The sequence below is a fragment of the Amblyraja radiata genome, chromosome 26 (assembly GCF_010909765.2).
Source record: "Amblyraja radiata isolate CabotCenter1 chromosome 26, sAmbRad1.1.pri, whole genome shotgun sequence".
NCBI classification, from domain to species: Eukaryota; Metazoa; Chordata; class Chondrichthyes; order Rajiformes; family Rajidae; genus Amblyraja; species Amblyraja radiata.
The window spans coordinates 10013105-10040581 of record NC_045981.1 but is presented as its reverse complement, the minus strand read 5'-3'; the positions used below and the strand labels follow the sequence as shown (position 1 = coordinate 10040581).

At 46.9% G+C, this 27477-nt stretch overlaps 1 protein-coding gene across 3 annotated transcripts in view; it reads left to right on the top strand.

Annotated features, from left to right (window-relative positions):
• aspscr1 (ASPSCR1 tether for SLC2A4, UBX domain containing) overlaps positions 1–27207 on the top strand; it is a 155138-nt gene extending 127931 nt beyond the window's left edge. For 2 of the 3 annotated variants that reach the window (XM_033044217.1, XM_033044215.1), the window contains 4 exons: positions 9557–9608; positions 12454–12523; positions 22903–23081; positions 26928–27207. In XM_033044217.1, coding sequence (XP_032900108.1) covers positions 9557–9608; positions 12454–12523; positions 22903–23081; positions 26928–26938 — 312 coding nt within the window. In that variant the 3' untranslated portion in view covers positions 26939–27207. The remainder of the gene's footprint in view (positions 1–9556; positions 9609–12453; positions 12524–22902; positions 23082–26927) is intronic. The other variant, XM_033044216.1, reaches the window with a different exon arrangement.
• Positions 27208–27477: the final 270 nt, after the last annotated feature.

Genomic DNA, 27477 nt, shown 5'->3' with positions numbered 1-27477 from the left:
GAGTTGAGTTTCAGCTGAAAATGTGCCAACTCATTTCATCCATTACCACAGTAGTCTGTCACTATCCTCGCATTGTTGAAGATATTCTTGAGCCCTGTGTGTTATCGGCAGATTTTGACATTACACTCTGTCCTGTCAAGTCTTGAAGCTGTTGTGTTTGTTAGGTTTTCGGGTCACAGTCTCCTGTTTCTTTTGGAGTCCGGGTTAATAAACTGCTGACAGGAGATGGAGTCTTGTATTTACAAAAGCAGAGAAAATGTTACCCATATCCATCATGTCACCCATATGAAAACCTGCTGAGTTTCTCCAGCTTTTTTGTCTACCTTCGATTTTTCCCGCATCTGCAGTTCTTTCTTACCCATATCCTTTAGTTTAGTTTCGAGGAAACAGGCCCTTTGGCCCACCGAGTCCACGGCGACCAGCGATCGCCATACACCAGCACTATCTTGCACACTAGGGACAATTTACAATTTTACCAAGCCAATTAATCTACAAACCTGCACGCCTTTGGAGTGTGGGAGGAAGCCAGAGTGCCTGCTGAAAATTCACACAGGTCGCAGGGAGAACGTCCAAACGCCGCACAGACAGTACCCGTAGTCAGGATCGAACCCGGGTCTGGCGCTGTGCGGCAGCAACTCTACCGCTGTGCCACCGTATCCCGAATGCAAGACTACTTTATACTAAGTTCATCAAAAGTGAGATGGATGGTCGTTGCGAAAGAACAAAGATATTAACTCATACAAGATCGATTCCAGTTTTCAGCTCCTTGCACTTGCTTTTCTGACTGGTCATTTAAGCATCAAATGATGCTTGACTACTTTGTACAATTAGAGGCAGCAGTTCCTAATCGGAAAACTAGAATGGAGTGTCTTCTCTGCTTAGCTTTCGAAATGTTGGAAAGGCATTCCTGTGCAGATGCTGTTTGATGGGAAACATATGCATGGCTTGCGAACTGCGAAAGATGTCCACTGCGTACAGCGTCAATGAAAAGCACATACTTTAGGTGCGGGTGAGAACATCAAGGGTTTGACTTTACCCTACAGTTATTTATATATATTTTTTTTAAACTTGCGATCCTGACTGAGTTATTTGGTAGAGAAGGTTGCTCAGTGGAAGGGTGCCATTACATTTGTTGTACTCATTTAAAATACATTCAATGGGTCCCATTCAGGCTGGAGATAGCCTTTATCATTCCATGTTTTTGTTTAAAGCTGGTGTCTAGCGATAATTTCTTTGTTTGATCTTTCAGCCATGCAAAGAGCAGATAGTGCAGGCAAGTGGTTTTAATTACAAACAGCCCAAGTCCATAAGCATCAAATGGAGAAGAAAGAAAGGAATCTTTCACCACATTTGGAGCACGACCTACTCGAGAGGATTTACTTGATATTTGGGAATTGGGTCGATTAAATAAATTACAATCAACTCTGGACAGTAGCATTTTTAATGCACAGGCTTAACCTCTTCAGAAAGCACAATAACATTAATGAACCAAAATAAAATCAAATTACTAATTTTCTCCAGCAGTATCATTTTCGATATTTTACTTCTAATTCTACCCAATAATTATCTGGAATTAATATTCCAGTTAAAAATAGCAAAATGTTGAGGCTTTTAAGTTCTATATTAACAGCTTACAAACACAGGGTAAGCCTCAATGGGAAAAAGTTTCAGGGAGCCCCAGATGGAACTGTTTTATCGTACAGAAAGGTAATTTAGTTAGCGGCTGGTTCATAAGCGATAGCAGCAGAATTAGGCCATTCAGCCCATTGAGTCTACTCCACCATTCAATCACAGATTATCTATCTTTCCCTCTCAACCCCATTTTCCTGCTTTCTCCCCGTCACCCTTGGCACCATTACTAATCTGTCATCCAAAAGTCAGAAATGTTTTCCAGGAGTGTGCAACAACAAAAAAAAAAAGCAACTTTGTACTGAGTTACAAGTCCACCTGGTTTGGAGATAGAGGGTGGAAACAGGCCCTTCATCCCACCGAGTCCGTGCTGGCCGGAAATCCACGTACACTAGCACAATCCTACACACGAGGGACAATTTACAATCTTTACCAAAGCCAATTAGTCTACAAACCTGCACGTCTTTGGAGCGTGGGAGGAAACCGGAGCACCCGGAGGAAAACCTACGCAGGTCACCGGGAGAATGCACAAATTCCGTACAGACAGCGCCCGTAGACAGGATCGAACCCGGGTCTCTGGCACTGTGACGCCCTGGTATGTTTCCAGATTTAAACCAGCAGAGTATTTTGACTCTCCACTATATTTCAGATACAAAACTTATCCAACTTCAACAAGTTACTCACTAATAATATAGTTTAAGAAGGAACTGCAGATGCTGGAAAAATCGAAGGGAGACAAAAATGCTGGAGAAACTCAGCGGGTGAGGCAGCATCTATGGAGCGAAGGAATAGATGATGTTTCGGGTCGAGACCCTTCAGTGTGTGCCCTCACCTTCAGATGACATGTATTTACTGTTTGAAACTGTTCTCAATTTGTACAGTTACATCCTGTCAACATTAGAAGCCCCTTGGCTGCCTGCTTACTGGCTGATACCCGATCTCTGTCAAGTGTCTTTTGGGTGTGTGGGTTTTAGTGAGCTCTCCACATGAGAAACCTCAGCCCTGCTGCTTCATGCAAGGATGTGCTGCCCTTTGGACAAATAGTTAAACAAACTAACGCTCTATCTGCTTATTGTGGCGTCCTGAAATCTTCCGGTGTTTTATCTTTTGGATGAGAGATTCTCCGAGTGTTTATTCATTGGATGTACCTGAATCATTTGTACATTCTCGTCAGTACAAAGTAGTTCTGTCAGTAAGATAGACACAAAGTGCTGGAACTGTGTAGGAAGGAACTGCAGATGCTGATTTATACCGAAGTTAGACATAAAATGCTAGAGTAACGGAGCGGGCCAGGCAGCATGTTTGGAGGAAAGCAATAGGTGACGTTTCGGGTCGGAACCCTTCTTCAGCTACTGCTCCGACCCGAAACGTCACCCACTCCTGCTATCCAGAGATGCTGCCTGGCCCACTCAATTGCTCCAGCATTTTATGTCTAACTTTGGTATAAATCAGCATCTGCAGCCGCGTCAGTAATCTCGGCTAATGTATTGTCAAATACACGTGATCAGCAGAGTGGCGCAAGATTGTAGTGCAATATCGAGTTGTGCAAAACAAAAGTTAAAGTACAATTTGGTCTCCTAATCTGAGAAAATACATTCTTGCCATAGAGGGAGTACAGAGAAGGTTCACCAGACTGATTCCTGGGATGTCAGGACTTTCATATGAAGAAAGACAGGATAGACTCGGTTTGTACTCGCTAGAATTTAGAAGACTGAGGGGGGATCTTATAGAAACTTACAAAATTCTTAAGGGGTTGGACAGGCTAGATGCAGGAAGATTGTTCCCTATGTTGGGGAAGTCCAGGACAAGGGGTCACAGTTTAAGGATAAGGGGGAAATCTTTTAGGACCGAGATGAGAAAAACATTTTTCACACAGAGAGTGGTGAATCTCTGGAATTCTCTGTCACTGAAGGTAGTTGAGGCCAGTTCATTGGCTATATTTAAGAGGGAGTTAGATGTGGCCCTTGTGGCTAAAGGGATCAGGGGGTATGGAGAGAAGGCAGGTACAGGATACTGAGGTGGATGATCAGCCATGATCATATTGAATGGCGGTGCAGGCTCGAAGGGCCGAATGGCCTACTCCTGCACCTATTGTCTATGTTTCTATGTTTAATAATGGAATGGTCAAGTGAGATGCGTGGGAGTAAGAGTGTGCTGATGCATCTCCACAAAGGGGAGCAGTTTTGAAGATAGCTGAGACATCTATTAAGGAAAACACAGTCAAAAGTAAAAATCAAAGAAATTGCAGATGTTAGAAATGTAAAATTAAAAAGATAAAATAAAAGGGCGGGCACAGGGGTAGAGATGCTGCCTTACAGTGTCAGAGACCCGGGTTCCATCCTGACCACGGCTGCTGTCTGTGTGGAGTTTGTGCGCTCTCCCTATTACCGCAGTGGGTTTTCTCCAGGTGCTCCGGGTTTCCTCCCACACTCCAAAAACTTGCAAGTTTGTAGGTTAATTGGCTTCTGTAAAAATTGTCCCTGGGTGTGTGTAGGATAGAACTTGTATAAGGGGTGATTATTGGTCAGCGTGGACTCAGTGGGCCAAAGGGCCTGTTTCCACCCTGTATCCCTAAAACTAAGCTAAGCTGTCTGAAATGTGGGAGGAAAACCTGAGCATCCGATGAAAACCCACACGGCCATAGGGAGAATGTGCAGACAGCATCCATGGTCGGGATCGAACCTGGTTCTCTGGTGTTGTGAGGCAGCAACTCTATCGCTTATGATGGAGAATTATAAATTCATACGTGTGGAAATGTGATTTATATTTTCATAATCCTGTAACCTTGTCTTGTAAGACAAATTATCTCATTATTTACTAAGCAGCATAAAGTGACCTGCAGTGTGACACTGTCGAATTGCAACAATGAGTTTGGATGAAAGAATCGACTATAATATGCTCCCTCTTCTGCTTTGTTCTTGGTGTAATTTATGGAAGGCTCCAGGTTGCCTGGCATTGTAGAGGTGACCATCTGGATGTGTTTGATCATTTGAATTTTTAATGTAATGTATATTTCCACTTTGCGTTTGTGAGAGCTTTAGGAATGTTTTAAGCACATTAATAAAGGATTCTTTTAAACTCTTCCACACGCCACACTTCTCCCCCACCTCCCCCTCTTCACAACTTCAAGAATACTATGAATTAGTTCTGAGGTTTCGTTTAGTTTCGTTCATTGACACAGTGCGGAGACAGGCCCTTTCGGCCCACCGGGCCTGCACCGACCAGCGATCCACACACATTAACACCACCCTACACCCACCAGGGACAATTTTTACATTTACCAAGCCAATTAACCTACAAACCTGCACGTCTTTGGAGTGTGGGAGGAAACCGAAGATCTCGGAGAAAAGCCACGCCGGTCACGGGGAGAACGTACAAACTCCGTACAGACAGCACCCGTAGTCGGGATCGAACCCGGGTCTCCGGCGCTGCATTTACTCTACCGCTGCGCCACCGTGCCGCCCTCAAACAGCCCCCCCCCCACCCTGCATCAGTCTGAAGAAGGGTTTTGGCCCGAAACGTTGCCTATTTTCTTCGCTCCATAGATGCTGCCGCACCCGCTGAGTTTCTCCAGCATTTTTGTCTACCTTCAATTTTCCAGCATCTGCAGTTCCCTTCTTGAACATCGCATTCTAATTAAATAAGTCTCCTTGGCTTCATTTTCTCTGTTGACTTTATGTAGAATTTTTTTTATAAACAGATATCCCTGCTAAGTCTAGGATTCAATACAAAGTCCACTGTGATTGTGAGAGAAAACCATTAAAAAAAATCATCTTTTGGATGAAGCTTTCCCACACCTTAGCGTAGAAACAATCAGATTCATCAATGTTTGCAATGCTGAGGCTGCAGTCTGAAGAAGGGTCCCTACCCAAAACACCACCCATCCTTTTCCTCCAGAGATGCTGCCTGACCCGCTGAGTTACTCCAGCACTTTGTCTCTATCTTCGGTATATACCAGCACGCGCAGTTCCTTTCTACGCGTAGCTCCGCCAGGGCGTATCGGTTGCCACGGACAAGTTGGGTCGAAGGGCTGTTTCTGTGTTGCCTGTTTCTGTGCTACCTGTCTCGATTATTTCAATGGATTGTGCACCGTAGGTTAATATCTCCATTCATGGTTCTCTGGGGAAGGGAGCTTGTGTATTAGTTGGAAAATGGGAACGTCACCATCCCTGGGCTCTTTATGCCTGACACCCCAGTCTGGAATACCACCCTCACTCCACGAAACCACAGTTCCTCCCCGGTTAATATTTCGAACAAAGATGTAGTTGTTTGACAAATGTCAATATACAATAGATGCAGGAGTAGGCCATTCGGCCCTTCGAGCCAGCACCGCCATTCAATGTGATCATGGCTGATCATCCCCAATCAGTACCCCGTTCCTGCCTTTTCCCCATATCCCCTGACTCTGCTATTTTTAAGAGCCCTATCTAGCTCTCTCTTGAAAGCATCCAGAGAACGTGCCTTCACTGCCCTCTGAGGCAGAGAATTCCACAGATTCACCACTCTCTGTGAGAAAAAGTGTTTCCTCGTCCCCGTTCCAAATGGCTTACTCCTTATTCTTAAACTGTGGCCCCTGGGTTTTATTTTGCCGTGTAAGACCCTGGTGGGAGTGGAAGACACCTTGCAAAGTAGACTTTTTTGTGCAGCGCTTTATTTTCAAACCAAACGTTGCAAGAACCAAGAGGTGGACTCAAAACTAAATACATGTCCTTGAGAATGGGAAGATTCAGTGTGTGACAGGCGGAGTGCCAAGTTGTGCCTGGCTGCCGACTGCAAACAATGCACTGGTTTCTGCTTATGACAGGAGCTGATGTGCCAGAATTATGGAGTTTTTACAGCCTCACGCTGCACTGCCTTCCCCTTGCCAAATGGGCAGAAAATAACTGCGTGGGAACTAATTGACAGGAAATGCCCTTTAATGAGAGAGTAAGCCGTAGAGATCTTGATTGCTACCTGTCGTTTGTTGCACTTATCTCAGGGCATTTAGCATTCAAAAATAATTCCAGCGCTGCCTAAGCCTTCTGATTTCAGATCAAGTTTAATTGGTATAATTTAAGCTGCAGAACGGGGCCACTTGGAAGCGTGCCAGACCCACGTATGATAAAAGTTGATCAAAACTGGAATATTAAGATATAATTTAATTTATTGCTAATCGCCACTTGGCTCATGGAGAAACAGAGAGACAGCCTTACTATTAGCGATCTCTGCCACTGTCACCCTCACCCCCCACCCCACCCCCCCGACTCCATCCAGTAATTAATTCCTGCATTCCAAAGATTCACACAGTGGATGTAAGGGACATATAACAACCTAAACACGAGGAAGTGAAATGATTTGTTGTGTGGAAGAAAGGGGAAGTCGCTGACACTTGCTTGACGCGGTCGATTACTTTGTATGTGATTCAAAGGCAAAGGATGCTGTGGAATGCTCCCCCATAAGATTATCATCAGCCTGATGTAACCTATCCCATGAAAGATTCACAGCGGGTTTTTTTTTAAACCCAAAGAATGCGCAGCTCGGAGCTGCAAAGCAGAGAGCGACCCCTGTCTCTCACTCTGAGGTACAGCTGGCAGGGGCCCCGACTGCCTTTTGACTATTCACTAGGTAATTCTCCCCGAAGCTAGGCACAAAGAGCTGGAGTGACTCAGCGGGTCAGACAGCATCTCTGGAGAAGAGGAACAGGTGGCGTTTTGGGTCGAGACCCCCTCTTCAGACGTTCTCCCCACAGCCTTTCGCTGGGATCATTCGTCCCAAAGTTTATTCTAAGTCCCCCCCCCCCCCCCCCCGCCTGCCCCCTTTTCTTTGTTCAAATAAATCAATCAGCAACGTTTCGAGCAGAACGACGTGCAGATAAATATTCCGGGAGTAGGGGCATTGCATTCGAATTCACAAGAAAATAAATGCAAACCAGTGCACTCTATCCATGTGTATGGATGCTGTGGATAAGGTCAGTGGACCAGATGTGCGCAGTTAACACGGTCTTTGATCAGCTCTGCCTCGTGTCCCTGGGATATATCATCCATAAAGAAATGTAGATAGATCTTGCTCTCCCTGAACTCCAGGTATCGGCCCTACCCACACCCGGAATAGACGTCGTAGACATCGCTGCAGAGAGAATCGGCGGCTGATGGATTGGTTTGAATGAGCAATGCTTCCACACTACATGTGATGTGTACTGAACCACATCTACTTTACTCAGCACACTTTGCCAACAACTTCTCAGCAGTCATAATGTGTAATTATTCAGCTGTATAAAACAGGAACTGCAGATGTTGGTTTACAAGAAAAAAGACGGAAAGTGTTGGAGTAACTCAGCGGAAACATCACCCATTCTTTTTCTCCAGAGATGCTGCCTGACCCTGCTGTGTTAAGGGCCTGTCACACTTACGCGACCTTTTCGGCCACCAGAACGACGCTACGACTCTTTGGAGACCTCTTACGACCATACAGGCGACCACTGGCGAAATGCCCCCTGGCGACACCCGCGACATGTCGCCAGAGGTCACCTGTATGGTCGTGAGATGTCTCCTAGTCACCCAAAGAGTCATAGCATCTTTCTGGTCGCCACTGAATTTTCAACATGTTGAAAACTTTCGGCGACCTTTGACGGGTGCCGGCAGTCGCCGAAAAGATTGCGTAAGTGGGACAGGCCCTTAACTCCAGCAATTTTTGTGTCCATCTTAAGAAAAGGATTCTTGCTCATAATCCTGGCCGCATTGTTGAAGGTGTTAACTTCCAGATAAGAAGGAGGTTCTAGAAACTGTTTGTAGACACAAAAAGCTGGAGTGACTCAGCGGGTCAGGCAGCATCTCTGGAGAAAAGAAATAGGCGACGTTTCGGGTCAAGGCCCTTCTTCCGGCTGAGAGTTAGGGGAAAGGGCAACGAGAGATATAGACGGTACATAGAACAAGTGAATGAAATATATGCAAAAAGTAACAATGATAATGGACAGGTGGAGCCCACAATGGTCCATTGTTGGCTGTGGGGCTAGGTGATAATGAGTTATACAGACAGTGAAACTCAACAGGGTGACAGTGAAACTGGTACGGTGACTAGGGTGGGGGAGGGACGGAGAGAGAGGGGAATGAAAGGGTTACTTGACGTTAGAGAAATCAATAAAGCGGTTGTCTGCCCAGCAAGTGATAAAACTTTTAATAAAGAGCTGAGATTCTGATCACATACATAGATACATAGAAAATAGGTGTAGGAGTAGGCCATTCGGCCCTTCGAGCCTGCACCGCCATTCAATATGATCATGGCTGATCATCCAACTCAGTATCCCGTACCTGCCTTCTCTCCATACCCCCTGATCCCTTTAGCCACAAAGGCCACATCTAACTCCCTCTTAAATATAGCCAATGAACTGGCCTCAACTACCCTCTGTGGCAGAGAGTTCCAGAGATTCACCACGCTCTGTGTGAAATATGTTTGTCTCATCTCGGTCTTAAAGGATTTCCCCCTTATCCTTAAGCTGTGACCCCTTGTCCTGGACTTCCCCATACCAACTAGTGTCATCAAAGATGCAAAACTTTTTTACTCATCTGCGGTGTGAAATTGCATGAAGAACTGTTTTCGTGTTTGCAAAGCATTTTAGAATGTGCTGACGGTTCCATCTAGGTGCAAGCTCTCTTTGCCAAACTTGATAAAACTTGATTTATTTTCTTTTTCTTTGCATTACTATATTTGTCCGTGTTTCATCCGGGCTTAATGTAGATGGCAGCCCCAGCATCTGCGAGCTACAAGAGCACAGATCTGCAAGTGTCCTGGCAGGTTTCGGTAAAGGGAGAGAGAAAATCTGTTTAGTATTCATTTCTGTTGCTTCATTGCCGGCGCTTTGGGTTGTTGGGTTTGCGTTAACTTGAGAGTGAAGACATAATGACAGCCATCTGTGGAGATACATCACTATTCTTTGTTCTTTTTGCTTCAGGCAAACTTATTTCCTGCAGCTCTTGTCCACTTTGGCTCTGAAGTTAGAATGGGTGAGTAACATAACCTTACTTATATTTTGATTTCCACGAGTTACTGTTTCAGTGATTTTGTTCTATGACTCTTCCTGCCCCTGGATACGTTGTGTAATTTCTTCTGGAATTGACTTCATGATGCTTCTCCCACCTGCTACCTTTTTGGTGTTCGGCATGGGTCTACATATTAAAATAAGCAATCTCCTATTTCTGGTCCTCCCGCCCGCAATCTTAACTAATTGATCTTCAGCACGAATTAACAGCAACAAAGGAAATAAGGTCCATTGGCTTAAATAACAATTGATTGACGTGCACAGTAGAATTCAAACTTTAGGCTTTACTTTAACCTTTGGAGATACAGCAGGGAAACAGGCCCTTCGACCCACCAAGTCCATGTCCAGCGATCACCCCGTACACCAGCAATGCCCTACACAGTAGGTACACAAAAATGCTGGAGAAACTCAGCGGGTGCAGCAGCATCTATGGAGCGAAGGAAATAGGCAACGTTTCGGCCCGACGAAACGTTGCCTATTTCCTTCGCTCCATAGGTGCTGCTGCACCCGCTGAGTTTCTCCAGCATTTTTGTGTACCTTCGATTTTCCAGCATCTGCAGTTCCTTCTTAAACCCTACACACTAGGCATGGGCTGAGTGGGTCCAGGTGATTCTTGCAATGGTCACAGATGCATTAAGATCAGTTTACACACTAGGGACAATTTGCAATTTTACCGAAGCCAATCAGCCTACAATTCTGTACATCTTTAGAGTGCGGGAGGAAGCCGGAGCACCAAGAGAGATCCCACGCGGTCACGGGGAGAATGTGTCAGACAGCACCCGTTGTCAGGATGGAACCGTTGCGCCACTGTGCCGCCCAGGTAGCTAAGCTCAATAACGTTATGAGGGAATTGCATCTTGTGCTGATCTTAATGCATCCCTGACCATTGCAAGAATCACCAGGACCCTCTCAGCCCATTCCTAAACTTGACAGATTCATTGACGACGGCAATCAATGAAAAAAAAAGCAGTCTTAAAATAAGCAGCTTTCCAGCTATGTCAGTTTTGCTGAACACAGTCCACCTAAACCTACCTGATCTCCCGGTTGCTAAACACTTTAACCCCCCCTCCCATTCCCACACTGACCTTTATGTCCTGGGCCTCCTCCATTGTCAAAGTGAAGCCCAATGGAAATTGGTGGAATAGCACCTCATATTTCGCTTGGGTAGCTTACACCCCAGCGGTATGAATATTGACTTCTCTAACTTCGTAACCTTTGCCTTCCCTCTCTCTCCATCCCTCCCCCTTGCTAGATCTCCGACTCGTCTGACTGTTCTCGTTTACATTTTATCTCTGTTTGCTTTGTTGTTAACCTCTCCTAGCAAACAATGATTTATTCTACATTTTACTTGATCTCCATCCCCTTTGTCACATTTTCACACCTTACACTTCCTTATCTCTGTATCTCCCACTTCCCTGATTCAGTCCGCAGAAGGGTCTGGTTCCGAAACGTCGCCCATTCCTTCTCTCCGGAGATGCTGCCTGTCCCGCTGAGTTACTACAGCATTTTATGTCCATCTTACAAGTATTTTCAGGTTGTGAGCGGCTGTTCTGGACCAGGAAGTGGTTGGCACAGCCTGGTGTCAAGTGTGTAGGAGAAACACATGACCAGTCTGAAGAAGGGTCCCAACCTGAAACGTCGCCCATTCCTTCTATCCACAGATGCTGCCTGGCCCGCTGAGTTACTCCAGCACTTTGTGTCTATCATTTGGTACAAACCAGCACCTGCAGTTCTTTGTTTCTATGTAAATCGACACAAAATGTTGGAGTAACTGAGCTGGTCAGGCAGCATCTCTGGAGAAAAGGAATAGGTGACGTTTCGGGTCGAGACGCTTCATCAGCCTACATCATTGATTCCTACGTGTTGGTATAGACTGTGGTAGCTGTGAACCCTTGTGTAACAGGATAGTTTCTCCCTGTCATTTGTCATTTTGTCCCATCTACCCAGTGGAGTGATGCAGCTCTACTATGCACCTCTTGACAGTTTTCACCTGCATAATTAAGATAAATGATAGCTTAAATTAATGAATGGGATGGCTGGGTCAAATACCTTCACTTGTCTGAAATATTTAATTTTAGTTTAGAGTTGCGGTGCGGAAGCAAGCCCTTCGGCCCACCGAGTCTGCGCCGACCAGCGGTCCCCGCACATTAACACTATCCTACACACACTAGGGACAATTTACATTTATACCAAGCCGATTAACCTGCAAACCTGTACGTCTTTGAGGTGCGGGAGGAAACCGAAGATCTCGAAGAAAGCCCACGCAGGTCACGGGGAGAACGTTCAAACTCCGTACAGACAGCACCCGGAGTCAGGATCGAACCCGCGTCCCTGGCGCTGTAAGGCAGCAACTCTACCGCTGCGCCACCGCAACTGCCCGTGATTGTCGTAAAGGCAGATATAATGATGACATTTAAAAGACAATGACATGGAGAGGAAATGTTTGGAAGTCAAGCAAGTGGAACTAGCTTTGATTACGCCTCTTTGTCATCAGGGATGAGTTGGGCCAAGGGGCTTATTTCCGTGCTGTTTCACTCTATGACCAGCTACCTCCTTGTAACTTTTCTGGATCAAAAACACTTTACATTAAATGCAGACACAAGGAGCTGTAGATGCTGGAACCTAGCGTAGCGCACAGAGTGCTGGAGTAACTCAGGCAGCATCTGTGGAGGACATGGTGTTTCAGGTCGCAGCCCATATTCATCAGTCATTAAATGTCTCAATTCTGTCTTGACCCCTTTACATGGGGGGTCCCTTTTTGATCATGTGCTAGTTTTCTGAAATATGTTCTCTCCTCTCATCCCACTTAGATCACTACTTGTGTGAAGAGTTCCTGAAGCCACCCATCTCTGTTTCTCAGGCAGACCTTGCTTTAATCAGGTTTGTACCTTCATTGCAGTAACATTTTGCGTGTAGTCTTTTGCTAATCCAGAGGTAATTGCAAGATTGTTTGTGAAACCAATTTTCTAAACTTAAAATCGAACAGACATTGATTGTTCAATGATCTTTGCATCACTGTATACACTTGTGAAGTTGACCGCCTTAATGGTTGAATGCTTCATTTGTCTCGTGTGCAAGTGCACAGTGACATTCTTTTTACATATTTGCCCATGTGGGCATGCCTTGTTTTGGCCCATTTCCAAACTCCGATCTGCCCGCGTGCTCGGTCTACTGGAGCGGCTCCCGATCCAGGCGAGCCCCAGGCTCCTGCATGGCCTTCCTCCGTCACCCTCGACCGTATCGGCCCGTGAACCGACGTCCCTCTCCTGTCCTCTCCTTTCCTCGCCCGGCCATCTATGTTTCCCGCCTCCATTTCTAGAAATGAGAACATTGTTCCTTGCGTCAAAATGAATGAAGCGCCCAGAGTGCTGGAGTAATCCAGTGGATCAGGCAGCATATCTGGAGAACATGGGTAGGTCACAATCCACAGCTCTTCAAACCTGTCTTGCACCTGTTCTTATCTCTGGCCTTTGTTCCACCCTCCTGCCTGCCAAAAGTAACCCCTTCTCGACTGTATTATCTGCCACTCTTTGTCCTGCCCCACCTCTTTCTTCTCTCCCCCGACAATCAGTCTGAAGAAGGGACTCGACCCGAAACCTTACATATCCTTGGTCTCCACAGATGCTGCCTGACCCGCTGAGTTAATCCAGACTTCAGAGACACAGTGCAGAAACAGGCCCTTCGGCCCACTGCGTCCGTGCCGACCCCGTACGCTAATACTATCCCAGACACTAGGGACAATTTACAGAAGCCAATTAGCCTACAAACCTGCATGTCTTTGGAGTTGGGAGGAAACCGGAGCACCTGGAGAAAACCCACCCGGTCCCAGGGAGAAGGTACAATCTCTGTACAGTCAGCACCTGTAGCCAGGATGGAACCCTGGTCACTGGCTCTGTGAGGCAGCAACTCTACCGCTGTGCCACCGTGCATCCCTCCCCTGTCATTGCCAAGTTCTTCCAGGCTCAATCCCATGGATCAGATTATGCAGTGTTGACAAATTGAAAATGAATGAATGCATTGTTGTTGCTGCACTCTACAAATAGAACATTTTTGATGTTATTATTCAGTGCACAGTAAACTGCTGACGCAGTAGTTAGTGTTGAAATGTTCTTTGTTTTACTAACTGGACATTGCTGTAGCCGCTGGCCGGCATGTATAACCCACTGAAGCTGAAAATGATTATGTGTGATAGTGATACTTCACAGAGAAAGGTGTTGGATGAATACTGGTATAAGACAGAACAATAGTCAATAGGTGCAGGAAGCAAGAGCGGAACTCACTATCAAAACATGGAGGGGACGGGGGACACAATTTTTTGGCAGCCTCGCGCGCATGCGCACACACGCACGCGCGCGCGAGGCTTCGGAGGCTCAATCCAGCGCTATAAGCGGAGATTTTAAAATCGGGATCACAAAAACTTGAGGGGGATGTCCCCCACCTCTCAAAACATGCGGGGGGCGTGTCCCCTCTGGCCCCCCCGGGTTTTCCGCCCCTGGGTGCAGGAGGAGGCCATTCAACCCTTTGAGCCAGCACCGCCATTCAATGTGATCATGGCTGATCATCCCCAATCAGTACCCTGTTCATGCCTTCTCCCCATATCCCCTGACTCCGCTATCTTTAAGAGCCCTATCTAGCTCTCTCTTGAAAGCATCCAGAGAACCGGCCTCCACCGCCCTATGAGGCAGAGAGTTCCACAGACTCACAACTCTCTGTGAGAAAAAGTGTTTCATCATCTCTGTTCTAAATGGCTTGCCCCTTATTCTTAAACTGTGGCCCCTGGTTCTGGACTCCCCCAACATCGGGAACATGTTTCCTGCCTCTAGCGTGTCCAAGCCCTTAACAATATTATATGTTTCAATAAGATATCCTCTCATCCTTCTAAACTCCAGAGTGTACAAGCCCAGCCGCTCCATTCTCTCAGCATATGACAGTCCTACCATCCCGGGAATTAACCTTGTAAACCTACGCTGCACTCCCTCAATAGCAAGAATAGACCTTCAGGGTCTCGACCCGAAACGTCGCCTATTCCTTCTCTCCATAGATGCTGCCTCACCCGCTGAGTTTCTCCAGCAATTTTTGACCACGTACTGATGTAAGACATTTGGGGATTTTTTTAATATTGTGATTTGGGTTGTGAATGTATTCTGTTGTTTGCGAGCAAGAGTGTAGGTAATCTTTTACAGCTGGCTGCTTTTACTGGCACACAATATTCATAAACACAGGTGTGCCAGTAATTTGCCATTTCCATGGTTACTTATCGATCTTAAATAATATGGAGATAACAGCATTTTTTTTTTTTTTTAAGTGATTGATTTATTTATTTTGCAGTCGGGCAAAAATCACAGAATAAAATACGTCAGTGAAGAGGTGGAAAGGGATTGCAATATAAATTGCACGTTTAAAAGTTTTCTCTGTTTGTTCCTGGAATAAATGCATCCATTAATGTAAAATGGGCATTTTGGAAAACAGCAGTGAAAGAACTCGTTCATGTGCAGTGGCCGAAATGCATTCCAGAAGTAAAAAACAAACTGCTGAAGGAACTCAGCGGATCAGGCAGCATCTGTGAAGGGAAATGGACAGGCGCCGTTTCGTGTTGAGACCCCGTTCATTCCATAATTTGTCTTTCACAGACAATTTTCCCCTTCCAGTTTGGCTGGGATTTTTTAAAGCTATTAAATCCGATTCCTTTCAAAAATGCAAGCATTCTGATTATATCTTGCCTGTTGAGACTTATTTTCCCTTCATTAATTTAGTTTAGTTAGGTTAGTTTATTGTCACGTGTACCGAGGTACAGTGAATAGTTTTGTTGCGTGCTAACCAGTCAGTGGAAACACTGATAGACAATAGACAATAGGTGCAGGAGTAGGCCATTCGGCCCTTTGAGCCTGCACCGCCATTCAATATGATCATGGCTGATCATCTAACTCAGTATCCTGTACCTGCCTTCTCTCCATACCCCCTGATCCCTTTAGCCACAAGGGCCACATCTAACCCTCTTAAATTTAGCCAATGAACTGGCCTCAACTACCTTCTCTGGCAGAGAATTGCACAGATTAAACACTCTCTGTGTGAAAAATGTTTTTCTCATCTTGGTCCTAAAAGATTTCCCCCTTATCCTTAAACTGTGACCCCTTGTTCTGGACTTCCCCAACATCGGGAACAATCTTCCTGAATCTAGTCTGTCCAGCCCCTTAAGAATTTTGTAAGTTTCTATAAGATCCCCCCTCAGTCTTCTAAATTCTAGCGAGTACAAGCCGAGTCTATCCAGTCTTTCTTCATATGAAAGTCCTGACATCCCAGGAATCAGTCTGGTGAACCTTCTCTGTACTCCCTCTATGGCAAGAATGTATTTCCTCAGATTAGGAGACCAAAACTGTACGCAATACTCCAGGTGTGGTCTCACCAAGACCCTGTACAACTGTACAACTACAACTTCAATGTATTCATGGCTGATCATCAGTATCCCGTTCCTGCCTTCTCCCCATATCCCCTGACTAGATAGGGCTATTTTTAAGAGCCCTATCTAGCTCTCTCTTGGATTGAATTGGATTGGATTCAATTTATTGTCATTGTCTCAATTAAGAGACATCGAAATGCTATTTTCCTTACAGTCATACAAATAAATTTTAAAAAGCACAAAACACAGATGTCCACGACACACCATCCCCGCAGCAGCACCAAAGTTCCCCACTGTGAGGGAAGGAACCAAAGTCCAGTCAACCTCCTCGCTGATCTTCCCAGATGTTCACCCGTGGTCGGGGCATCCCGAGCACCCTGTAGTCGCCGCTACGGGCGGCCCGATGTTCAGGCCCTCTCGCCGGGAACGATGGAACCCGACGTCGAACGGGAGAACATCCTCAGCGGCCTGGACCTCTGAATCAGCCACCTTCCACCGGAGTCCGCGGCTCCCGAAGTCCACAGGCCGAGCTGGGCGGAGATTCACGCTGGCGACCCCCGGCAAAGGGTCCCAGGACTCCGTGATGTTAAAGTCAGCGCCGCCCGCGTTGGGAGCTCCGCACCCACAGCTCCGCGATGTCGATGCAGCAGGCCCAACACTCCGGAGCTCCAAACGGCGATCCCAGGTGAGGGATCGCCCGCTCCTCGATGTATCCAGTGCTGCGCCTCTGCTGCTGGAGCTCTGGTCGGTCCCGGCAGGAAAGGCCACGGCCTACCTACTGGATTGACCTCCGCGACTCAAATAATAGTTGCATCCTCACCAGGAAGCGATGAAGGACGGTTTCCCCCTTACCGTACCCTCTTTCCCCCCTCTCTTGAAAGCATCCAGAGAACCTGCCTCCACCGCCCTCTGAGGCAGAGAATTCCACAGACTCACCACTCTCTGTGAGAAAAAGTGTTTCCTCGTCTCCGTTCTAAATGGCTTACTCCTTATTCTTAAACTGTGGCCCCTGGTTCTGGACTCCCCCAACTCTGGGGAACATGTTTCCTGCCTCTAGCGTGTCCAAGCCCTTAATAATCTTCTATGTTTCAATAAGGTGCCCTCTCATCCTTCGAAACTCCAGAGTGTACAAGCCCAGCCGCTCCATTCTCTCAGCCACGATGCAATGGTGGAGCGGACCCGAAGGGCTGAATGGCCTCATCCTGCCCCCTACAGTATACCTCATGGTCTTATGGTGTTATAAACCGACTCAAACTTAGAATTCCACAGACTCACGACTCTCTGTTGTCTAAAGTCTTTCAAAAACATTGATTTGTTGTGGTGACGTAGGTAGGGAGGAATTGTTTGTTTTTGCTGAGGGACTGTTCACAAGCAGAGGGTCAGGTCCGTCTGCGGTGATTGTCAACGTACGGTGGCCTTTGTTTGAGCAGTGAGTCTAACGATTGGCAATGTGCTGCCTTGAACTGCTTTGGAAGCAGATGTAGGAACTTTCGAACGCGGTCTGTATATGCACTTGAAAAGAAATTGGCAGAGCTGTGGGGAAAGTGGAGAGGAGTGGCATTGATTGAATCCATGTTTCAAAGAGCTGGCACCGGTACAACATGGCGAATGGCCTCCTGTTCTCCGATTCTAACTCTTGGTTCCAAGAACAACTAATAATGGTCTCTAAGTCTGCAAATTTTACACACATTTCAGCATTTCAAAGAGGAAAATCTTCCTAATGTAGGTAACATATGGCTCTCCAAAGGGCTTCCTTGACCAGACCATCCACAGAAATGTGCCTCTGCCGAGGTGGTATTTATTCATTACTTGGACCCAAACTCCAAAAAGAGTCTCCTGCTTTTTAAAACTTGTTAATCCTTTCAGCTCAATTTCTCAGCCCATCTAAAGGCAGAAAACATATGTAATAAGAAGCAGTAATTCTGTTTTGGGGCAAGCATCGTGCGTTATTTTATAATCATTTACAGCCAGCTCTTGGTGACATTCAGGGTCAATTAGATAACAAACCTTACGTTGCCATTTGCTGTCCAAGAGAATGCAGATGCCAGTTTACCCCCCAAAAAAACGCAAAGTGCAGGAGTAACTCAGGGGAGGTCAGGCAGCATCTCTGGAGCGTTTGACAGCACTGGGCCTCTACTCGCTGGAGTTTAGAAGGTTGACGGGGGGGACCTCATTGAAACTTACAGAATAATGAAAGGCATAGTGGATGTGGGAGAGGATGTTTCCACTGGTGGGAGAGTCTAGGACCAGAGGTCATAGCCTCAGCATTAAAGGATGCTCTTTTCGAAAGGAGGTGAGGAGGAACTTCTTTAGTCAGAGGGTAATTAACCTGTGGAACTCATTGCCACAGAGGGCTGTGGAGGCCAAGTCAGTGGATATTTTTAAGGCAGAGGTAGACAAATTCTTGATTAGAACGGGTGTCAAGGGTTATGGGGAGAAGGCAGGAAAATGGGATTAGGAAGCAGAGATAAGCCATGATTGAATGGCGGAGAGGACTCGATGGGCCGAATGGCCTAATTCTCCTCCTATAACGTGAACTTGTGAGAACATGGGTAGGTGATGTTTTGGGTCAGGATCCTTCTTCAGATCCTGTGGTCTGCAGGAATCTACTGAGATTGTACAATGTTTCATCAGTTCGTTGGAGATTTTGGGGGGTGGGGGGGGGGGGGGTTAGGTATACGCACCTCTTTACAGCAGAGCACTGTGGTGCTTCACGGCGCCAGAGTCCCAGGTTCAATCCTGACTTTGGGTGCTCTCTGTGCGTGTGGAGTTTGCACGTTCTCCCTGTGACCGCATGGGTTTCCTCCAGGTGCTCCGGTTTCCTTCCACATCCCAAAGACGTGCGTGTTTTTTTTTGGTTGAGTGGCCCGCTGTAAATTGCCCCCCCAGTGTGCAGGGAGAGGATGAAAAAGTGGGATAACAGAACTAGTGTGAAAAGAGACCGATGGCCAGGGTGGACGTGGTGGGCCGAAGGGCCTGGTTCCATGCAGTGTCTATTGTCGATCTCTAAACTAAATTAAGCTCTTCACTGCTGGTCAATTTGATTGAATGGTTCTTTTATACAGCAGAACATTCAAATGATATGAAATAATTGGGAGTGAATTGGAGACATGTGGAATGGATGACACCGTTATTTCTTTGGTGATCGTACACCTCTCTAAGATCCTCCTGCGCTCCAAGGAATAGAGTCCTAGCCTGCTCAACCTCTCCCTATAGCTCAGACCCCCCTAATCCTGAGAAACATCCTCATAAATCTATTCTGCACCCATTCCAACTTGACAACATCTTTCCCATAGCAGTGCCCAAAACTGAACATAATACTCGAAATGCGGCCTCACCAACGTCTCATAAAACTGCAACATGACCTCCCAACTTCTACACTCAATACTGACGAAGGCCAAAGTGCCGCAATCCTTTTTGACCACCTTGTCCACCTGTGAATCTACTGTCAAGGAGCTATATAGCTGCACACCTATTCTGCTCTGGTTCCCTCGTGTTACTGAAAGCATACTGCATTTGATGATTGTGGATTTATTTGTTGTTGTGTTGGTGTGCAGCATTTAAGAATGTAATTGTTCCCAGCCTCCATGACAATTTAACACTCTTGTTCTCTTGGGTCTACGTTGTAGCTGTCCTGTGGGTGATTCTGCTCTAAAAATAAGTTAGCGGGCAGAGACACAGTTCAAGCCAGTGTCCACTGCCGTGGGTCATGATGGTTGACCTTCCAGTGATGTGCTGGTGCGGGACACAGACAAAAGGCCAAAGACAGACACAAAATGCTGGAGTAACCCCAGCGTGTCAGGCAGCATCTCTGGGGAAAAGGAATAGGTAACGTTTCGGGTTGAGACCCTTCTTCAGACCCGAAACGTCGCCCATTCCTTTTGGTCCCAGATGCTGCCAGACCCGCTGAGGCACTCCAGCATTTTGTGTCTATCTTCGGTGTAAACCGGCATCTGCAGTTCCTTCCCACACAGACAAAAGGCTGGCCCCGCAGACATCCCGAACTGTAAGTGGCACAGGGTGGAGACTAAACGATTCTTCACGTTGAATAGAGTTGTTCCCCTGCAGATGGTCAGACGTACACTGTCAGAAGCCAGGCGTATCATGAGCGGTTTTACAGTCATAGAGTGATACAGCGTGGTAACTGGCCCTAAGGCCCAACTTGCCCACACCGGCCAACATGTCCCAGCTACACTAGTCCCACCTGCCAGCATTTGGTCCATATCCCTCCAAACCTGTCCTATCCATGTACCTGTCTAACTGCTTCTTAAATGTTGGGATAGTCCCAGCCTCGACTACCTCCTCTGGCAGCTTGTTCCATGCATCCACCATCTTTGGTGTGAAAAAGTTACCCCTCAGATTCCTATTAAATCTTTTCCCCTTCTCCTTAAACCTATGTCCGCTGGTCCTCGATTCACCCACTCTGGGCAAGAGACTGTGAATCTACCCGGTTTTGGGCCCCATATCTGAGGAAGGATGTGCTGGCTCTGGAGAGGGTCCAGAGGAGGTTTACGAGAATGATCCCAGGAATGAGTGGGCTAACATGATGGGCGTTTGGCGGGACTGGGCCTGTACTCGCTGGAGTTTTGAAGGATGAGGTGGGGACCCTCATTGAAACGTACCGAATAGTGAAAAACCTAGATGGAGTGGATGTGCAGGGGATATTTTGCAGGTTTGCTAATGTCTGTTACTATTGTAAAGCGACTTTGAGTCTTAGAAAAGCGCTATAAAAATTAAATGTATTATTATTATTATATTTCCACTAGTGGGAGAGTCTAGGACCAGAGGCCACAGCCTCAGAATAAAAGGACGTGCCTTTAGAAAGGGGATGAGGGGAAATTTCTTTAGTCAGAGGGTGGTGAATCTGTGGAGTTCATTGCCACAAACAGCTGTGGAGGCCGAGTCAATGGATATTTTTAAGGTGAAGATTGATAGATTCTAAGAGTGTCAGAGGTTATGGGTTGAAGGCAGGAGAATGGGGTTGAGAGGGAAAGACAGACCACCCATGATTGAATGGCAGCGTAGACTTTAATTCACATGTTTAATCGATAATGTTTTATTATTAATGTTGAATGTTTTATGTGTCATTCCTAACTGTCACTATGTCATGTTGTCACCTGCGGGCAGAGCGTCAAGGCAAATTCCTTGTATGTGAATACTTGGCCAATAAACGTATTCATAAACTTTGTAAACTTGATAAAACTATGGGTCGAATGTCCTAATTTTGCTCGTAGAATCTATGATGAACTTAGCAGCCAGCTGGTCAGCCCACCCCACACCTGGGAATGATGAAAGGCCAAAAAGGGGGAAATGTTTCCCATCTCAGAAAATTAAATGGCTTTCCCCACTCTGCACTCACCACTTGGCTGCCAGTGGCCTATCCTCCGGGAAATGGAAGAGTTCTTCCATGACTTTGAAATCCGTGCTGCCCCCTCAGCCGAATCAGCCTGAAACCAGAGACGAGCGAGTGAGTGAGAACCATGTGCCTTCGTTCTCAGCAGAACGCTGGAGTTGGCAACGGCGATTTCACAGAACCCACATTTATAGCAAAGCATCACAGAAACAGCTCAGTCTTGGAAGCAGAGTGTAGAAATCAGCTCCTTACCGCTTTGTTACTGACACCTTGGCAGTTCGAGGTTCTTTACTAAGGTGCCAGTGAAAACAACTGTACCAAAGACATCTTACATATACGGGTGCATCAAAGGTAACTTCTCATTCTCCACGTTACTGTTCTCGACCAAGGCAAACAGCGAATAGGGCAACACGATAGAGTTGCCACCTCACAGCGCCAGAGACCCGGGTTCCATCCTGACCATCGTGTGCTGTCTGTACGGAGTTTGCACGTTCTCCCCGTGGCTGCGTGGGTTTTCTCCGGGTGCTTTCCCCTGGGTGTTCGGCCCACATTATGAAGATGTACAGGTTTGTAGGTTAATTGGCAAGTTGTAAAATTGTCGCGAGTATGTAGGGCAGTACTAGTGTACACCCCGTACACTAGTGATCACTGATCAGAACCGACTCGTTGGGCTGGAGGGCCTGTTTCCGAGCTGTGTCTCTAGAGTAAGGTATGTTTGTGCAGACCGCATTATGAGCATTTTAAACTTTAGAGATACAGCGTGGAGACAGGCCCCTCGGCCCACCGAGTCCACGCGGACCAGCGATCACCACGTACACTAGCACTATCCCACACATTGCTGACAAGTTAGAATGTTACCAAAGCCAATTAGCCTACATGCCTGCACGTCTTTGGGATGTGGGAGGAGACCGGAGCACCCGGTCACAAGGAGAACGTGCAAACTCCGTACAGACAGCACCCGTAGTCAGGATCGAACCCGGGTCTCTGGCGCTGTGAGGCAGCAACTCTACCGCTGCGCCACCGTGCCGCCAACTAAGTCCCCTCGGCAGGGCACCTTGGTTATACTCCTCAGAGTCCACGGCCTCCTCTCAGCAGTCAGGTGGTGTAAAGACAGGTCAGATAGAGAGAGCAAGGCAGCTGAAGCAATGATAGCAAGCCGGAAGCAGAGCGGTGATTAGCGTGCTGGCTTTTGTCTGTTTGATTTAACCCCTGCAGCTTTGAGTCTCTCTGATCAGCTAATTACCTCCTGGGTCACAAAATCCGCTTTGTTCACGGTGCTTGGGTTCCGTTAGAGCCCTGCGTGAGTGAGTTCCCATGGCCTCTTAAGCTTTGAAAGCAGCATCCAAGTTGCGCAGCCATCCCTGTGTCGGAAGGAACTGCAGATGATGGCTTGCGCCAAAGCCGGACACAAAATGCTGGAGTAACTCAGCGGGACAGGCAGCAACTCCGGAGCGGCGGAATGGGTGATGTTTCGGGTCGAGGCCCTTCTTCATTCTCTGTCCTCTTCAGCTCCATCTCCAGGAATGCAGCCCCTTCCACCAGTTCGCTGCCTTCAGATGCAGAGCTTCAACCCTGTGCCAGCAGCCTGCAGGACGAGGAGACGAGGAGCGAAGCGGGGACAGCGGCATCAGCATCGGGCTCCAAGCCAGCTCCCCCGAACAAAGTGCCCAAATGGCTCAAGCTGCCAGGTAAAAAACTGCTGCCATGTGTTCATCTCCACCCTCTTTTAGCTCAGTTATTGTTTCGGGGACACAGCACGGAAACAGGCCCTTCAGCCCGCCGAGTCCGCATTGACGGGCGATCCCCGCACATTAACACAAGCCTACACACGCTGGGGACAATGAGTCATAGTGAGTGTACAAACCCAAGCCAATTAACGTACAAACCTGCACGTCTTTGGAGTGTGGGGGATGGAAACCGAAGCACCCGGAGAAAACCCACATGGTCACGGGGAGAACGTGCAAACTCCATACAGACAGCACCCGTAAGGATCGAACCCGGGTCTCCGGCGCTGCAATGATACATGATAATAAGCATTTCTTTGCTGCCCATGTCTCTCGCTCGTAGTACTGAATTCACCTGCGAGGCTGTGCAGCTCAGAAACAGGATCTTCGGTCCAACTCACCCACGCTAACATAGACACCCAACTAGGCCTACTTATTCCTCTACACCTTTCCCATCATGTATCTTTCCAAGTGTCTTCTCAGTACCTGCTTCAATTACTTTCTCTGGCAGCTTATTCCATGCATACACAACCCTTGAAGTAAAACATTTGCCACTCCGGTTCCTATTAACACTAGCCCCTTGCACCTTGGGTGCCCTAAACTGAACACAATACTCTAAATGTAGCCTCACTATTGTCTTATATAACTGCAACATGACCTCCCAACCTCTATACTCAATACTCTGACCACCCTACCCACCTGTGACGCCACTTGCAAGGCCTGTACTCCGAGCTCTCTCTGCCCCACATCACTCCCCAGAGCCACACAATGATTGTGCAACGATCATTCTAAAAAAAATTTAAAACAGAAAACATGGAAGAGACACAGCAAGTTAGACAGCATCTTTGGAGAGAGAAACAGGTTAAAGCTGGGACTCGACCCGAAACGTCACCTATTCCCTTTCTCCAGAGAGTTAAGGGCCTGTCCCACTTTCACGACCTAATTCACAACCTCTGCCGAGTTTGCTCTTGACTCATACTGGTCGTTATGGTCGTCACGAGGCCGTAGGTAGGTCATGATGCCAGTCGTAGGTACTCGTGGCATCAAGTAGGTCGGGGCGTTTTTCTAACCTGATGAAAAATGTCCATGAGTAAAAAAGGTTGTGAATTAGGTTGTGAAAGTGGGACAGGCCCTTTATTCCAGCTTTTTGTGTCTATCTTGAATCTCATTGACCTGAAACACTAACTCTGCCTCTGCTCAGTCCGTCTTAACCAACCTGATCTCCCGGTGGCTCAGCACATCAACTCCCCCTCCCATTCCCAATCTGACCTTTCTGTCCTGGGCCTCCTCCATGTTCAGAGTGAGGCCCAGCACAAATTGGAGGAGCAGCACCTCATATTGTGTTTGGGTAGTTCACACCCGAGCGGTATGAACATTGACTTCTCCAACTTCAGGTAGTCCTTGCTTTCCCTCTCCATCCCCTTCCCAGTTCTCCCACCAGCCTACATTCTATCTTTGTCCCGCCCACTCCACTGACATCAGTCTGAAGAAGGGTCTCGACCTGAAACATCGCCCATTCCTTCTCTCCATTGCCGCCTCACCCGCTGAGTTACTCCAGCATTTTGTGTTTACCTTCGACACTAACTCTGCTCTTTCTCCAGAGATGCCGGCTGACCTGTTGTGCATTTCTACCACATTCTCTTTGTATTTCCTGTTTCCCACATTTGCAGCTATTTTTTTTTTTTTTTTGCTCTTCAATTAATATTCTGTGAAATTGTTCTTCCTCGTGTTTATGGGTGCCAACATGTAATTATCCAACAACTCCTGCAGCCACCACTGGAACTGCTCCGTTTGTGGTGACATCTCCATGTGTTTCAGGAGGTCCTGGAAGCGTTTGTTTAGTTGTTCATTCTGTTTTTGGAGAGTAAACAGGGGGCGGCAGGTTTAATTGCCTCTGATTTTGAACAGCCGTCTCAAATGAAGCCAAGAGAGAAGGTTTGAGGTTTGGAGTTTGGCTCCGTCAAGCTTGGCCGCTCACCAGCCCTGGAGATGTGGATCAGCTCAAAGAGATTCAGCTGTTTGGGTTTGTTGGAGGCTGGCTGGGCTGGCTGGGCTGGCTCATCCTCACTCCTGCTATCGAGGAGAGCCAAGCACCAACAGGTGAGATGTTTAGTAGATCACTCTCGTCTTCTGCCCAAACCTGTGGTTTGCCAGACTCTCCAGCACGTGTTTCAGACACATCCTGACACACGGCGGTGTTGAACAGTCTCCACTTACAGCTCCTACATTACCAGAGTCAGGGGGTTCGATCCCAACTACGGCTGTTGTCTGGGCGGAGTTGGCACGTTCTCCCCGTGACCTGCGTGGGTTTTCTCCGAGATTGTCGGTTTCATAGAAACACAGAAAATAGGTGCAGGAGGAGGCCATTCGGGCCCTTCGAGCCAGCACCGCCATTCAACCATGGCTGATCATCCTAAATCAGTACCGCGTTCCTGCTTTCTCCCCATATTCCCTGAGTCCGTTAGCCCTAAGAGCTATATCTAACTCTCTTGATTGGCCTGAGAATTCCAATGATTCACAACTCTCTGGGTGAAAACGTTTTTCCTCATCTCAGTCCTAAATGGCCTCCCCCCTTATTCTTAAACTGTGACCCCTGGAGGGTGGGTATTTTTATTGGTACATGGTGGGACAAAGGCTAGAGATGAAATAACAAAAGGTGTGAGCTTGGAGAGAAGAGGTATGGAATATGAAGCCAGAGGAAGGGATAGAGGTGGAAGTGAACTATTCCATACTGCAAGTCCTTTGGATGTCGGTGCAATTAATGGTGAAGAAAAGAAGAACTTGGTGTTCCTTTCCGAAGACTCGCGGATTATCGAGGAGTCCGCTCGCAATCTTTGATCTTCTGAAGAAATTGGCTGATCGCAGAAATAACCAGCGCTCAGACACATAGTTGAATACGATTTTTTCCAGTGGCACATGCCTGTTTAAATTTACAATTTTTACCAGGGTTAAAAAAAGCACTTGCAGCTTTACAGTCTAAAACTTCTTTTACACTGTGCACTGCAGTGTTTGTTTGTTTGAGCGCACACAACAATGAGAGGAATAGATCAGATAAACACACGGAGTCTTTTGCCCGGTGTAGGTGAATCAAGAACCAGAGGACATAGGTTTAAGGCGAGAGGGGAAAAGATTTAATAGGAACCTGAGGGGTAACTTTTTTTTACACAAATGTTTGTGGGTGTATGGAACGAGCAGCCGGAGGAGGAGGTAGGTGAGGCAGGGACTACCACAACGTTTAAGAAACATTTAGACAGGTACAAAGATAGGGTAGGTTTAGAGGGATGTGGGGCAAACGCAGGCAGGTGAGGCTGGTGTAGATGGGGCCTGCATGTTGGTCCACATGGGCAAGTTGGGATGAAGAAATGGGTGACGTTCCAAGCTGTATGACTACAACTGAAGACAGACACAAAGTGCTGGAGTAACTCAGCGGGACAGGCAGCATCTCTAGGGAGAAGGAATGGGTGACGTTTCGGGTCGAGACCCTTCCTCAGACTGCTACAACTGCTTGGTTTCACTGATCTGAGCGTGTTGAGTTTGAATAAAATAGATTATGAACTTTCCCAGAGGGAGCAAGTTTTTGTTTTTACACAGAGGGTGGTGGGTGCCTCGAACGTGTTGCCGGGGGGTGGTGGTGGAGGCAGATACGATAGTGGCATTTAAGAGGCTTTTGGACAGGCACAGGGATATGGGTGATGTGCAGGCATCATGTTCGGCACAGACATTGTGGGCCGAAGGGCCAGTTCTTTTGCTCCACTGTTCTATGAGTGCAGGGCACTAGAATTTACTCATTTTTGTTTGTTCCCTTTACAGGAAAACCCTAAGATGAAGAGGAATCTCGGAAGGTGCAGATTAACTTGTGGGGCAAATAACCTTGGTTGCTTCGCCTGGAAAGAACTTCTTTTTTTTCTTGCTGCTTTTTTTTTCCCTGAAGAATTGAATGATCTGAAATGTATTAATCGTGTAAAAGATTTGTTCCTAGATTAGCAAGGGTTTTGCAATAAAACAAATTGAAACTCAGCACAAATGGAGCTGCTTTGTGAAACGCTTCCGTTATTATGCTTGAAATTAAAAAATGACTGCCAGAAAATAATACTTAAGTGTTCGTTAAGATCAATACATTCCTTTAAAAAGGGAAATCTTTGATGTTGCTGCTTTTCAAGTATTTTATTTCAAAGTGGGATGGAAGTTTTTTTTTAAATGCTCGTGCCTCGGATAATCTGGACTTTTTCCATCCTGGGTTCCAGCAGGAGACGAGAGTGAGGTGTGGAGGTGCTGTGGTAGTTACCCCAGTCCCTAGAAAGCATTTTACCGGCATGCATCGCAGCTTGGTTCGGGAACAGCTCCATCCAAGTCCGTAAGA